The sequence below is a fragment of the Balaenoptera physalus genome (genome assembly GCF_965194825.1).
Source record: "Balaenoptera physalus genome assembly, chromosome: 1".
In the NCBI taxonomy this organism is placed as follows: domain Eukaryota; kingdom Metazoa; phylum Chordata; class Mammalia; order Artiodactyla; family Balaenopteridae; genus Balaenoptera; species Balaenoptera physalus.
Window position 1 is genome coordinate 2,721,169 of NC_138882.1, and position 14,987 is coordinate 2,736,155.

General features: G+C 62.2%; 1 protein-coding gene across 3 annotated transcripts in view; it reads left to right on the forward strand.

Moving 5' to 3' along the window:
- Positions 1 to 14,398, forward strand: part of CACNA1S (calcium voltage-gated channel subunit alpha1 S) — a 63,218-nt gene extending 48,820 nt beyond the window's left edge. The window contains exons 29-44 of one of the 3 annotated variants that reach the window (XM_082450184.1): positions 2,446 to 2,502; positions 3,289 to 3,417; positions 3,578 to 3,643; positions 4,312 to 4,403; positions 4,998 to 5,157; positions 6,163 to 6,290; positions 7,288 to 7,384; positions 7,700 to 7,802; positions 8,560 to 8,661; positions 8,918 to 9,042; positions 10,376 to 10,504; positions 11,213 to 11,463; positions 12,591 to 12,676; positions 13,369 to 13,460; positions 13,654 to 13,767; positions 13,885 to 14,398. In XM_082450184.1, coding sequence (XP_082306310.1) covers positions 2,446 to 2,502; positions 3,289 to 3,417; positions 3,578 to 3,643; positions 4,312 to 4,403; positions 4,998 to 5,157; positions 6,163 to 6,290; positions 7,288 to 7,384; positions 7,700 to 7,802; positions 8,560 to 8,661; positions 8,918 to 9,042; positions 10,376 to 10,504; positions 11,213 to 11,463; positions 12,591 to 12,676; positions 13,369 to 13,460; positions 13,654 to 13,767; positions 13,885 to 14,136 — 1,983 coding nt within the window. In that variant the 3' untranslated portion in view covers positions 14,137 to 14,398. Of the gene's footprint in view, positions 1 to 2,445; positions 2,503 to 3,288; positions 3,418 to 3,577; positions 3,644 to 4,311; positions 4,404 to 4,997; positions 5,158 to 6,162; positions 6,291 to 7,287; positions 7,385 to 7,699; positions 7,803 to 8,559; positions 8,662 to 8,917; positions 9,043 to 10,375; positions 10,505 to 11,212; positions 11,464 to 12,590; positions 12,677 to 13,368; positions 13,461 to 13,638; positions 13,768 to 13,884 lie in introns of all 3 variants that reach the window. The other 2 variants (XM_082450183.1, XM_082450185.1) reach the window with 2 other exon arrangements.
- Positions 14,399 to 14,987: the final 589 nt, after the last annotated feature.

Below are 14,987 nucleotides of genomic sequence, written 5' to 3' on the forward strand. Positions count from 1 at the left end.
CTGTATATCTTCTTTGGAGAAATATCTATTTAGATCTTCTGCCCATTTTTGGATTGGGTTGTTTGTTTTTTTGCTATTGAGCTGCATGAGCTGCCTGTATATTTTGGAGATTAATCCTTTGTCAGTTGCTTCGTTTGCAAATATTTTCTCCCATTCATTTTGAGGAAACGGAGGCTGTGGGTGGAGCCAGCATGGAGGAGGGAAGAGACCGCTGAGGAAACTGTTAGGGTCTCACAGGAGGTAGAAAAGGATGCGATTCAGAGCCCTGGGGAAAGATGAGTGTAAGACAGAAGCGTGAGAAATGCAAAGTGTGAAAGGGGGCAGGGTGTGGGGGAGGAGGGCAGGCGGTGTCCTTGCTGGGTGCCGCGAGGGCATCTGAGGAGCAGGCAGAGTCCTCGGGGAGGGAGGGCGGTGGGTGTGACAGTGTGACTTGCCTCTGAGGGACAGCTGCTGTCATGAACCCACCGCAGGAAGCTGATGGGGCTGCCACACGGCCAGGAGGCAGGGGTCTGAGTCTGGGCGGGGGGACGGGGTTGGTGGCGACTGCCCAGTTGCTCCCTGGAGTCATGCTTGGCAGCCCTGAGGCCTGGAACAAGGGGTCAGATACCAGGATCGTTGTGGCCTTGAGGGCCGGCTCGTTGGGTCTCAGTACAAGTAGCCAGTATGTGAGCCCAGGAGCTGGCCCAGGAGAGGCGGAGGGGATGAGGCCTGGGGGTGGGATGAAAACCAGCAGGGCGTGGGCGGGGGGTTCTGCCAGAGATCAGGATCCCAGAGGCGGCGCCCTCCAGGGTGGCCTCGCTGAGGATCTGAAGCTGAGGTGGCTGCCGGGTGAAGGAGGGGAGCAGGGGACAGGGAGGGGCAGATCCCGGAGCCAGAGGTTGAAGTCACAAGGCATTCCCCTCCCCACCCCCACAGAGTGCCTGCCAGGGGCAGCTGGGAGGAGGGGCGTGGGGAAGGGCATCCTGTATCCAAGCAGGTCCGGAGGGGGCGGGGCCGAGGGGGGCAGGCTGCGTTCTGGGCAAACTAGGGCACCTGCTGGGAAATAGCCCCCCAAAGGCCCCAGGGTCTGAGAGCAGCACTTCTCACCAGCGCAGTCTCAGCTCAAATTACAACTTACTTCTTGGAGTTTTGAGGTCTGTGCCGGGGAGTCTGGGGTAAATCAGAACAGTTTCTTTGGTGCAGGAGGGCCGAGGGCGTCGTTGGTCACCTTTTGGTTTTTAGGGACAGCAGATGCCCCTAACCAGGACTGTTTGCTTGAAGTCACGTTAAGACTTTGAAGTAAAATACTGATTTATATTCCTGCTGTGTAAACCGGGGAGCAGACCGGGGCGGCACCATCCTGTCAGCACTCTCCGCAATCCCGGCTCTGCTCTGTCCAGTGCAGTAGCCACGAGCCGCACGTGTCTACTGGTCACTTGAAACGTGGCCAGTGCAACTGAGGAGATGAATTTCTAAGTCTATGTAATTTTCACTGTAACCCAAAGAGCCACGTGTGGCTGGTGGTACCATGTTGGCCGCACAGGTCTGGAACGTGGCTTGTCACCCCTGGCTGCATGTGAAATCACCTGGGGTGCATTTACACCCGGAAGCCAGGCCCAGGCCCCAGGAGCTGACGCAGTCGGCCGGGGTGGGGACCCAGCATTCTGATGCCCAGCCTGGGCTGAGAACCAGTGTTCCAGGTGAAAGCTGCCCTGGAGAATGCTGCTTGGTGGGGAAATAGCATACTGGGAACCAGTCCCCCCACAAGTAATTAGGAGATAAAGCAATGATTCCCCATCCCAGGACTCCAGAAACAGGGCTTCTCCTGAAATGTGGCCCAAGGGAGGAGCTCAGAGTAAACAGGAATAAAGGCTGCTCCCCGCACCCCGTGCCCACCCTTTAAGACCCTGGCCCTGAGATGGAAGCCTAGGTCCTGCTTCCAGGTGGGGGGCTGGGGGGGTGTGGGCAGAGATGCATCTGCTGGGGGGTCTCAGACTCCCCCAGGGGGCCTTTGCCACAGAGGATGGGACCCCGGTGAGGGCCTCAGCAGCACAAGGGAGCTGGCCAGCACCCCTGGACTCAGGAGACAGGGGTGTGACTCCCCTTGTGACCAGGAGCAGGTACTTTCCCGCGTGCCGCCCCCCATACGGCCCCAGCATCACAGACCCCAGACACACAGGTTGCATCTTGGAGGCGAGAAGGGACCTGCCCGTCTTCGGTCTTCCCTCCTCTCCTTGCTCCCTTGCCCCCAGCCTGTGGCCTCACTGTCCCCACAGCTTCGTCCTCAACACCCACCCGCCCGACCCTGACCGGCAGCCACTAGGGGTCTCTAACCCCCCGCCTCTCCGCCTTGTTCTCTCTTTAACTCTTATGTGGTCTGTCCTCTCTGACGCCTCTCCTCACCTCCCTCCCACCGTGTCCCTCCTCTCTCTCCTCCCCCCCACCCCCTCCTCTCTCTCTCCACAGACTTTCCTGGCCTCCAGCGGGGGACTGTATTGCCTGGGTGGCAGCTGCGGGAACGTTGTAATTCCAGGCTGCATGAGCCTGCAGGGCTCGCCCGCCAGCTCTGCCCTGCAGCGTGCATGCTCGGGCCTGGCCGCTGGGCTGCATGGGGCAGACGCACTCAGGGCCCCCTGCCCCAAGCAGGCCCCAGAAGGTCCGGGTGGGGACGGGTGGGAGCTCTGTGCTACTAGAATGTGCATGGATGCAGTGGCTTTCTCGGAGCCCTGGGAAACAGGGCCTCTGTGCTAATGGGAACATCCAGAGAGAACTGGATGACACACAACCTTAGTGACAGGTCACCAGCACCAAGCCTGTGGGGACACGGGACGCCGGGCAGGGGGCTCTCCCCGGCCGGAGTCATCCAGTGTCTAAGGCTGGCACGTGGGCAGAGGCCTCCCGGCTTGGGACAGCCCTGTGCGGGGCAGGGTGTGGCCACTGAATTGATGGCCGCAGAGCAGCTGAGCTTCTGGGAGACTTGGCACTGGGTGGACACTAGGGGAGGGGCGGGAGAGCTGCCAGGGTCCTCGGCTGAGTGGCAGCTCGGGGCCTGGCCGCCGCCTCCCCCCTCCCCCGGGGGCGAATCGCTGTCCGCTCAGCGCACTGCTTGGCGCCCAGCCGCGTCACCACCAGCGGAGCAGGCCCAGGGCCCTGAGCCCCCGGAGGGCCAGCACCAGTGCTCAGCAGGGGCCGCGGGGCGGGCCGGGAGTCCCCCCGCCACGACTCGTACCGCACACTCTGCCCCGCCCCGCCTGCCTGCCCTCACCCCCTGCCCCCGCCCCGGACTGATCCTGGGGCTGCGCCCCGCAGGACCCCGACGAGAGCGCCCGCATCTCCAGCGCCTTCTTCCGCCTGTTCCGCGTCATGAGGCTGATCAAGCTGCTGAGCCGCGCGGAGGGCGTGCGCACGCTGCTCTGGACCTTCATCAAGTCCTTCCAGGTGTGCGGCCCCGCCCACCCCCGGGGTTTGCTGCGCAGGGGCCGCGGGGACGTCCGTGCCGCCCAGGCCGCGGGGCCCCGGTGAACGTGAAGGAAGGGAGGGCAGGGCTGCGGGGCAGGCGGCGGAGCCCCGCGCGCTGAGCCTCCGTCCTCGCCCGCAGGCCCTGCCCTACGTGGCTCTGCTCATCGTCATGCTCTTCTTTATCTACGCCGTCATCGGCATGCAGGTGAGGGGCGGGAGGAGAGCTTCCGGAGGCCGGGCCGGCGTGCGTGCAGGCTGGACCCTTCCCCCGCCCGGCCTCCTGCAGCCCTGGGCTCAGCTGCAGGACCAGAGAAGGAGGTGGTCCCCAGACGGCGCAGCGTTAGTCAGGCAGAAGCAGCGCGGGGCGTGGAGGCGGGGAGGCTTTGTGGGCAGCCGGACAAGGGCCAGAGTGCTCTCCAAGGCCCCATCGGAGGTTCAGGTGGTCTCAGCAGGGCGCTCCCTACATTGACTGACTAGCTTTTGGTTAGGAAAACTGGCCCACCCCCCCAGATTTCTTTGGCTCGAGGGGAAGACCGTCACCCAACCTTGATAATACAGGTGACCCTTGAACAACACAGGTTTCAACTGCGCGTGTCCAGGTATACGCGATTTTTTGGGTAAATACGTACTACGGTACCACACGATTTGCGGCTGTTTGAATCCGCGGATGCGGAACCCCGGATACGGAGGCCCAAGTGCTGTCTGTAAAGTTATACCCCCGCGATGCTCAAGGGCCAACTGCAGCCCAGTTCGTCCGGCTTCAGGTCTGACGGGGCCTGAAGTGGAGGGGATTTGGAGGAAGTAGGGGGCAGCGGGAGATGGGCTGGGGGAGACCTATGCGGGTGCCACCGTCGCGTGCTTCCTGATCTGCAGATGCTCGGGAAGATCGCCCTGGTGGACGGGACCCAGATCCACCGGAACAACAACTTCCAGACCTTCCCGCAGGCCGTGCTGCTGCTCTTCAGGCAAGAGGCCCCTGCTGTCCCCACCCCTCCTCTGGTCCGCGGGGGCAGGCTGGCTTCACGTGTGTGGGCCCTGCGCGCTGAAGCGCCAAGGCTCTGCTGTCCTTTTCGGATGCTCACCCCCCTACAGCCAGAGCCACTGTTTAAATCGTTTTTGCGCGAGTGGCCCTCGTCTTCACTGTGCCCTGGGGCTCGAAAAGGAGGCAGCCGGTCCTGAGTGGGGTCCTGCAGATCCCCCCACCCTCATTGCACTGAGGCGGGAGGCGGAGCTCGAATGTCCCTTGGAGGGAGGGTGAGGCCTCGCCGACCCCGGGTCAGCTCTCTTGCTCTCTTGCTGCCCCAGCGGTGACTTGAGTCCTGGACTCATTTTGCCCCTCTGTCCAAGAAGCCCCCTTTCTTTGTTCAGTTCCTGCCTGTGGCGCCCCACGAGGGGTAGAGTTGGGGGAGAACGCATGCAGCACAGGGGGGCAGTGGGGCCTGGCTCACACTGGGTGACACTTGAACCCGGGGTCCTGAGGGGCGCCCGGCCTGCACCCCCCAACGCCCTGCTCTCCGCCGCTGCCCCGAGTGAGAGGCCCACGGCGCTCTGCCTTCCAGGTGTGCCACGGGTGAGGCGTGGCAGGAGATCCTGCTGGCCTGCAGCTATGGCCAGCTGTGCGACCCTGAGTCGGACTACGCCCCGGGGGAGGAGCGCACCTGTGGCACCGACTTCGCCTACTACTACTTCATCAGCTTCTACATGCTCTGTGCCTTCCTGGTGAGGCCCGAGGGCGGGGCGGCCGGGCTGCGGGGAGATGCGCTGAGGCAGGGTGACGCCCCCCCACCCCTGCCTCCCGTCGCCTCTGTCTCCCCAGAGACCTAGCTCAGGGACCCAGGAGACGGGACTCTGGCTAGGGTGTCCCTGTTCTGGTCATCCTGGGTGTGGCTTCGTGTTCTGAGTGCATCTGCGTGCTCCAGAGGAGTCGCTAAAAGCTTGGTTCTTTTTTGCTGTTGTTGTTAGCGATTAGTAATCAAAAGAATTTAGTGAGGTTCTACCCTAAAACAGACAGAGTAAAGTCTATTGCAGTAAAGCCAGTAAATTCCAGTAAAGCCGTTCGCCCCTCTCTCTTCCTTGGAAGAGGCGGTTGCCCCCCAGTGAGGAGGCCGAGACTCTGGAAACAAGGTCCCGAAGGAGGTGGCAGTGGGCTCAGAAACAGAGCACAGGTGGCTTTGAGGCTCCAGGGCTGCTGTCTGCACCCGTGGGAGAAAAAGAGCCCCCCAGCCCCAGGCCCTCGCTCTTCACTCTTTTTCTTTCCTATGTTCACTAAGACGCTTGCTTGAGCGTTTAACATTCCCTGGGCTCAGTGCAGGGGACAGAAAGGTGAACAGGACACAGCCCTAGCCCTGAGGGCGCTCACTGAGTGCCACCTTGCATTTCAAAGGGACACCCAACAATACAGAACAGGCAAGAGCAGCACAGGGGCGGTGTTGGGGGGGGGGCGCGGGGGAGACCAGCATCCCTCTGGGGGGCAGACGAGAGGCTGAGGTTGGGATTTTTAAGGATGAGCCCCAGGAGCCCCGGCAGAGGACACCGCGTGGGCCGGAGCAGAGTGACACAGGCTGCTCGTGTGCGGGATGTAGTTGCCAGAAGGACTCGGAGGCAGGGCCCAGGCAGGGAGAACCTACAGACCCCAGATCCTGTGGACACCCCCATTACCCCCGCGCCCCACCCTCCGTGCCACCTGCCTTTCCGAGCACGGAGCCCACGGTTCTCCTCCTGCAGATCATCAACCTCTTTGTGGCTGTCATCATGGACAACTTTGACTACCTCACACGGGACTGGTCCATCCTGGGCCCTCATCACCTGGACGAGTTCAAGGCCATCTGGGCAGAGTATGACCCAGAGGCTAAGTGAGTCCCGCCTGCAGGCTCTGTGCTGGGCCCTCCCTCAACCGTCCACTCCTCTGGTCTAGAGCCCGTCCTGGAGTCCGACAGCGAGGCCCTCTCCAGCCTAACGAGAAGGAGAGCGCTTCCCCTTCCTTTATTATCCGAGGGCCCGGGTCAGAGACTCGGAGTTCCTCAGGCTTGGGAGGGATCCTACAGCCTCCCAGGGCAGAAGCCCTCTTACCTTTACTGGGAGCTGGTCATCCAGCTTCGCTTGGATGCTTCTAGGAGCAGGGAACTCACTACCTCCCCAGGCAGTTTAGGCCCCGGCTACTCAGAGTGTGGTCCACTGACCAAGAAGCTGAGCTCTATAAAGATGCAGAGCCCCCCCCCCACCTCCCCGGCCTCACCCCAGAATGACGGAATCAGAATCTGCATTGCCATTAACCTGGCCCTCGGGGCGTTCGGGTGCACTTTAACGCTGGGAAGCACAGCTGCCTTACCTTCTTTCCAAGAAGGTAAAAGCTCACATTTGATGACTGTTTCCCGGGTGTCAGGTGCTGTACCAAGCACGACATGCATCATCTCACTTAACCTCGCAACCTATGACACGGCCTCCAGCTCCCTACTGGTCCCTGGAAGTGAGCGTCCACCTCCCTTGATCCATACCCTCTACTTCTATTAATACATCCCAGGAGCCCCGAGGTAGCTTGACTAAAACCCAGCGAAGGCTCCACCATGGGAGAAATGAGGTCCGGATTCCAGCGCAGAGATCCCGTATCTGAGGGGATTCTGGCCTCTTACCACCCCCCAAAAAAGACAGCCCATTCCTGGTGGTGGGCAACAGTGAATTCAAACATCGTTTCTTCTTTAAAACGGACACTCAGCTTCCACTCCCTAAGCATGGTTGGAAATCAGGAAGCGTCCCCCTGTCTCCTGACTCCCCTGCCCTCGGCCATTGTCTGAGCAGGAAGGGAGGTCTGGGTGGGGCTGCCAGGTGCACAGGTCTGGCGTCCTCCTGCAGGGGCAGAATCAAACACCTGGATGTGGTGACCCTGCTGAGAAGAATCCAGCCCCCTCTGGGCTTTGGGAAGTTCTGCCCACACCGGGTAGCGTGTAAGGTAACCAGAGCTGCCAGCGAGGGGTGCCCCCCACCTGGCCCACACCCCCGGAAGAGGCACAGGGGCCCTGGGGCAGGGACACTGGCGAGGGCCCGACTGGGTGAGTCATTTTAGAGCAGTTGTCTCCTGGGTCCCCACGTCCCTGGGACCTAAACTCTCAACAGTGTCTCCAATTCATCCCCCCCTCTGTCACGGAGGGCATCCTGCCCATCCCCCCCCAGCGCCCGGTCCCCTCCCCTCCTGGCCCCCAGACCGGGTGAGGATGACCCCCGGCTCAGTGGTCCCGGCCTGGCAGTGAGCCCCCTCTCTGCACAGCGGCTGGTGGGCATGAACATGCCCCTGAACAGCGACGGCACGGTCACCTTCAACGCCACGCTCTTCGCCCTGGTCCGCACAGCGCTCAAGATAAAGACGGAAGGTGCGGGCAGTCCCCTCCTCTCAGGGGATGAGTTTTCTAGCGGATTCTACCAGAATCTGAGCTAAAGGTTGGAATCAAGAGTCACGGGGAGAAGCAGAGGGAGGACCCAGGCCATGGCCACAACATTCTCATGCCCCTCAGGGCACAGCGGGAGCCCCAAAATTCTGCAGGGCAAAGGTCACCAAGGCTCTGTTCCCACACAGCCGGGTCTGATGCGGGTGGGCCAGGGAGTGGCAGGGTGAGCACGGGGGTGGGACCCCCCGGGATCTGCTGGACTGCTGCTGGATTCGCACGGGGCCCCACTGAACCTGCAGGCCCTGCTGCCGGGAGGACAGACGGGATGGGAGGGGGGAGGAGATGGGGGTCTCCCTCACGCAGGGACCCGGCGGCATCAGAGCTACCGCCCAGATGAGCAGGACCGTCGCAGGCATGAAGCAGAGGAGCAGGACGGCTGCCTGGAGGAGGCAGGACAGACCACGGGCTGTGGGGGATGGAAGGCTGCTGGGCAGGTGGAGGGGAGGATGGGAGGCGACAGCCTCTCGGATCAGCCACCCAGGTGCTGGAAGCCGAGGCCTGCGGGGAGTGGGGAGTGCGTATGTGACCCGAGGGTCAGGCTGCCCCAGGGGAACGGCGATGCCCTCCCTGCAAAGCAGCCGCCCCAAGGGAAAACCCAGCCGATGTTTGCTGAGCGAGAGGTTCGGGGAGTGCTAGGTGGCTTTGTCAAGTGCGGTTGGCTTGGCCTGTCCCTTGCCCCCAGGTAACTTTGAACAGGCCAATGAGGAGCTGCGGGCCATCATCAAGAGGATCTGGAAGAGGACCAGCATGAAGCTCCTGGACCAGGTCATCCCTCCCATAGGAGGTGGGTGCCGCTCTGGGAGACCAGAGGCCAGAGGCGGCCGAGGACAGGGGAAAAGGTGGCTTCCAGGGAGCCCCAAGGGAGTCTGAGAGCAGCCTGGCCCTCCGTGAATGCCTTGGGTGGGCCCCATGGCAGCCACCGGGGTCACATCGGCAAGCGGAGGAGGGGGGTGCGAGGGGCACCTGGACCCGGCTTCGTTTGGCCCGCACGCTGACCCCAGCCTCAGATGCCCACCAGCCCCTGTTGCCCCCCCCTGCAGATGACGAGGTGACGGTGGGGAAGTTCTACGCCACGTTTCTCATCCAGGAGCACTTCCGGAAGTTCATGAGGCGCCAGGAGGAATATTATGGGTACCGGCCCAAGAAGGACACGGTGCAGATCCAGGTAAGCCCATCCCGAGCACCAGGGAGCTCCACTGCTGAGATGGTCTCCAGACTCCAGCTCCCTCTCTGTGTCCTTGGGGGCAGCGGTGGAGGCAGAGAGGGCAGGACGGAGCCAGGATGAGTAGGGGGAGAGATGACAGCTCTGGATGGAAGATGCTTCGACCTCAAGGGAAGAACCAGGAGCCCTTCCAGCCCTGGATGATATGACCCAAAACCATGGTCCTATGCCCTGAACACAAGGGAGAGACTTGGGTTAGATGAGAGCAGTGGTCTCCAAAGAGGACAGGTTTCCCGGGGGAGAGGAGGTGCTTGAAATGACCCATTGGGTACGCAAAGGAACGTAGAACTTTGGGTTATCTTGCCCGTTTTTAATTTCAATTTTTTACGTTAAGTATAACGCACATAAAGGATACATTCAAAAAATATTCACGTATTTGGGCTGTGTGTTCAAAAATGTATCTCAATTTTTACTTTGAAACAATCTCACAATTTCAAAAGTTGCATGTATGATACAAAAAACATTTTCTTTCTGAACCGTTTGAGAGTCATTCCCATCAACCCAGAACAGGTGAGTGTGTGTTTCCCGCCAGCGAGGGCGTCCTCCTCCGTAACCCTCCTCCATAGCCATGATGCAGCCGCCAAAATCAGGAAACTGATGCATCGGTCCCGTGGCGTCCTCAGGCCCCATGCAACTTGCGCCAGTGGTGCCAGTAATGTCCTTTATGGCCAAAGGATCGGACCCAGAATCACACAGTGCGTTTAGCTGTCATATCTGTTTAGTCTGTAGTCCCTCAGTCTCTCCTTGAAATGACCTTGACACTTTGAAGATTCCCAGCCAGCGCGTCCCTCGGTCTGAGTTTGTGCAGTGTTGCCTCGTGACAGATTGAGGGCTTGCATCTTGGACAGGAATGTCCCAGAAGTGATGCTGTGTTGTCATTGCGAACTATCAGGTGACACCAGTCTTGCTTTGTCCCATTGCTGGTGATATCAACTTTGATCAGCTCAAAAAACGGTATAAATGGCACGTACAATCGGAAGAGATCATTTGTCTAAAAGACTGTACTGATGAGAGGATTTCCCAGCCTGCAGGCCTGGGCGGGGGATGAAACCCCCTGTGAGGCCTAGAGAAGATGCCTTGGGAGCCATCAGGGTTTGGACTATCCCAGCGGCCAGAGCAGGAACCCAGGGGGATCGAATGAGCAGGAGGGGGTGGGGTGGAGCTGGGCCTTCAGGGAGGCCTTGGTTGCCGGGATTAGAAACGGGGGAGGCCGTGAGAAGCAGTGCGTCCTCCCCTCCTGGCCTGGAGGGGTCACTGAGTCCCTCTCTGTCCCCAGGCCGGACTGCGGACCCTTGAGGAAGAGGCAGCCCCTGAGATCCGCCGCACCATCTCGGGAGACCTGACGGCCGAGGAGGAGCTGGAGAGAGCCATGGTGGAGGCTGCAATGGAGGAAGGGATATTCCGGGTGAGTGAGGCCCTGGCCACGCCAGTGCGTGTGAGGCCCTGGCCACGCCAGTGCGTGTGCGTCCCAGGCCAGGGAGCGGAAAGGAGGCCAGGAGCCCCGCCGCGCAGAACGGGGGGCTGAGGATCCCCGCCGCCCACACCTCCCAGGACTCTGAACCAATGACCCACCTGCTTGAGGTGTCACATCCTTCCCACCTTCCTCTGCCCAGCCTCCCCGGCCTCCCCTCCCCACAAGCCTGAGGCAACGGCCATCCATCAGAAGCCCCCGTCATCAGAGGCCCCAGCTGCTTCCTGTCTCACTGTCCTCCCTCCTAGAGCTGGAGGGGCCCTCACGACCACCCAGCGGAACCTTCTGGGTTATTCATGAGGAAATGGTGGCCCAGAGAGACCGTCTGTGTCCAGTACCGCTCAGCAAGTTACTTTCGGAGGCGGGACTAGAGCCCGTCCTCCAGACTGCCTGGTTCCGGGCTCCCCGACTCCCTGCGTTTCCCGTCCCCGTGTCTGGTCCCCGTACAGCTCTTAGGGGTGTCCTGTCTACCCCATCAAACTGAGAACGCCCTGAGGGCGATGGTCTCTTCTCCGGCCTCACAGCCCGGTCTGTTCTCCTCTGGCCTTGTTCCCAGCGCCGTCGGTCGTCCAGGGTGGCAGCCCCCGCACATGCATCCCTCGTCCCTTCTCTCAGTCCCTCCCCTGTCCTCCTCGCCCCCAGAGGACCGGAGGCCTGTTTGGCCAGGTGGACAACTTCCTGGAAAGGACCAGCTCCCTGCCTCCACACATGGCCAACCAGAGACCCCTCCAGTTTACTGAAATAGAGATGGAGGAGCTGGAGTCGCCCGTCTTCTTGGAGGACTTCCCTCAACATCCAAGTGCCAACCCTCTTGCTCGTGCCAACACCAACAATGCCAACGCCAACGTTGCCGGTGGCAAGAGCAACCATGGCAACAGCCCGGCATTTTCCAGGTAGTGGCGGCAACCGTCAGCCTGGCATGTAGGGGCTGGGGTGAGACTGGGCAGACGTGGTTAGTGGGCTCCGGGCCTTTGGGGGCACCCCGAAATGTGGAGGGTGTGCTTTGCTTGCCTTGCGCCCTTTGGGGTCCAGCCCACACCTTGCTGCGCAGGAGGCCGGCCTGGACGGCAGAGACGTGTGTAGCCAGCAGGGGGCAGCCTCGGGTCGGTGTCGGTCAGTGCCCAGCGGTGCTTTTCTTCCATGGTCTTGGCGGGTCCCGGAAAGGCACACGTTAGGTTAGAAGGAGAGGGCGCATCCTATGAAACCTGAAGAATTAAGATTCAACCCTTGGATTTGGGTTCCAGGTGGTTCCCATGTCGCCAACCCAGGGCTGAATATAATCTGTGATTACATGAGTGTCAGGAAAAACAGCAGGATGAGCAGAGAGGGTCTCGGCCATCGTGGCCTATGGGCTGGGCTCCAAGCAGAGCTTCTATTCTAGACAGGGGGCCCGGGGACTGGGGGTCTCCTTGGCCCGGAGAGGCTGGGTTCCCCCACCTCAGGAATGGGCGGGACAGGGCAGAGGCCAGGGGAACCACTACTTCCCAGGCTGGGGCTGTCTGCACCCCCTTCTGGCCTGAGACCCCTCAAATTCAGCCCACAAGTCTTGGAGGGCGCCTGCACGTGGGGTCACCGCGGTGCTGGGTGCTGTGGACGTGCAGACCTGGCCCAGCCCCCAGAGGATCGCAGTCTTGTCGGGAGAACGTGCCATGTGATCCGACTATGACGAAATGACGTCAAAGAGTAGGTCCTGAGCAGGCAGAGGGCCCAGGACCTAACTGCTTAGGGACATGGAGGAAGCTTCCAGAACTGTGGGCTCTGGGCAGGACACCCCGAGACCAGATGTGAGGGCTCCCGGGTGATCCACGTGCAACCGAGGTTGAGACGCAGTGTCCGCAGGGGCGTGAGGCCCGAGCTGGGCAGGTGTGGGAGGGGCCAGAGAGCAAAGGGGTGCAGATCGGAGGAGAGGAGGCTGGCCACTCCACAGCGATGGGCCTAGGCCCTGAGGGAAAGGGTGTGGGGACCACAGAGGGCAGGGATGGGGGAGCCCGTAGCCCCATCAGCTGTGCTTCCATTTCAGCGTCCACTCTGAAGGGGAGCTCCCAGGGGAGACAGAGACGCCTGCCACCAGAGGAGGAGCCTCCGGCCGGCCCCAGGGGGCCCTGGGTCAGTCTCTCCTGTGCTCCCGAGGGGCTGACCTTCTCCCAGGAGGGCCTGGGGAGCCGCTCTTCCGTCCACTTGGGGAACCTGCGGCCGGGAGGGCTGGGAGCCTGTGGCGATGGGAACCAGCTGCTCACCCAGGCAGAGGAAGGGGGCCACCCAGGTGACTGAGGGAGCCGGGGGTGGGTGGTACACTGTGAAAGGGCCCTCCCTGGCACACCAGGAAGCTCGTACCCCTCCACCCCGGCTGAAGACAGCCCTGGACACACTGTCACCTCAGCTCTGCCTTTCAGCAGATGACCTGGCAGCCTCTCAGTGGGTCCTGGACCGCTGTGTGTGACAGAAGGGGCCCGAGGAGGCTGGAGTTCACAGGAGACGAGGGTGCTTGTTGTGTTCCGCAACACACACACACACACGTGCACAGTCACACGCACACACACACAAGATCAGCTTGGCCAAAGCTGGTCAGGCTCTGGCCCTGATCCCCTCCCAAACCCACAAGGGCAGGGACCAGGGCACGTAGAGTTGGGGGGATGGGCAGTGGGGAGTCCTGCCCGGCCTGGGGTGGGCTGGGCCTCGGCATGTGTCACCCTCTAGGACCCCGAGGATCTCAGGGTGGGGCTGACTGGCCAAGGGGAGCTCTGTCGACCCAGGGCTCCCAGCAGGAGTCAGCAGCCCCTCTGGCCCTCGGCCCACAGGACCCCACAGCAAGTCCCATGGGGAGAGGCTGCAGGGACAGCTGCCCCGGAGGGCGATACCCGGAGCTCAGGCACCTGCCGCCCCCTGCCAGGTAATGGGCCAGAGGCCGGCGAGCTTGCAGTGGTAATTCAACAGCAGAAGGGACGGGACCGCTGGTCCTCCCCTTCCTGGGGGTCTTGGCTGGGGCTCCCTCTGAAGAGCTGGGGCTTCCTGATCCCAGTGGGCTCCGGCTTTCCTGAGGGGTCTTTGCTTCTGTGCACCTGGAACAGCTTGTGGGGACGGAGTCTCTGGTGCGCGAGGAGAGGAGCCCCACCCCAGGGTCCCTGCCCGAGGAAGCGCCCCCCGAGGATGGTACCCCCGGGTGCCCGGCCCCAGCCACGACCCTGCTGATCCGAGAGGTGAGGGGGGCTAGGAAGGCACTGGACTGCATCCCGGGGTGGCCCTGCAATGGCCTGGGGTGGAGAGGGGCTGAGGCTCTGCGGGAAGACCCACTCGGCCGCCTCTCCCGTCTGCAGGCTCTGGTTCGAGGGGGCCTGGACACCTTGGCGGCTGATGCTAACTTCGTCATGGCAACGGGCCACACCCTGGCGGAAGCCTGCCAGATGGAACTGCAGGAAGTGGAGGTGGCAGCCGCCGAGCTTCTCAAGGGACGAGAGACCCTGGAGGGTGTGGCCAGTGGCCGGGGGTGTTGGAGCCTCGGGTCCTCCCTGGGAAGCCTCGAACAGCATCAGGGCTCCCGGGAGACCCTCATTCCCCACAGGCTGTGAAGGCCACGGGCGTCAGCCTGGGCTTAGAGCCGGCATGGCCAAGGGTGGGGGGCTGGCGTGGGAGGGTTGGCCCAGCACGGCAGCCCCCCGTCTCAGCAGCTAGACGGACAAACAGACAGGAACCACCCACAAGGTCAGGAGGTAGATGGACAGGCCCTTCTCCTCACCAGCAAGAGGCGTGATGGGATGGAGCTTCTGGGGTCATTCAAAGAGGCCTGGTCAGTGCCAACAGGACATTAAAGTCTCCAGGCCTGCGACAGGGCACCTGTCTCTGCTCGTCTCCTTTGGGGGCCCTTCTACACCCTCCGCACCCGCCCCCCGCCGCTCCACGGAGCCCCCTCTGCATCGTCCTCCTGCAGGAGTGGAGGGGCCACCGTGGAGGAGGCGGTGCTCCTGGACGTCCCCGGGCAGCCCCCCGGGGCAGGTCCCCTGCAGCCACCCTTCCCCACCGTCCTGGCCAGAGTCCACGGCCCAGAGCCTCGGGGGGGCCCTGCTCTCGGCCTGGGGGAACAGGGCCCGCAGTGCCCACCTCCTCTCCCCCCCACCGAGCAGCAGTGAGTAACAGGATGAGGCACGGGCTGTGGCCCCCACTCCCTCCTACGTGCCGGCTGCAGACACACCCTAGTCCCAGAGCACCGTTGCACACGGTACCCGCTCGTCCTCCCCACAGCCTGCTAAGCAGTGGGAGAGTCCATGTTGAAGATGCCACGTTGGAGGCCCAGAGAGGTGGCTCGCGTGCCGGTGTCACACAGCCAGCCAGGGGCAGAGTTAGCACTGAGGTCCCACCGGTGCCCTCCCGTCTTCCCTGGGCAGACGCTCCCCCCACCATCAGCTCTCCCACTGGCCTCCCG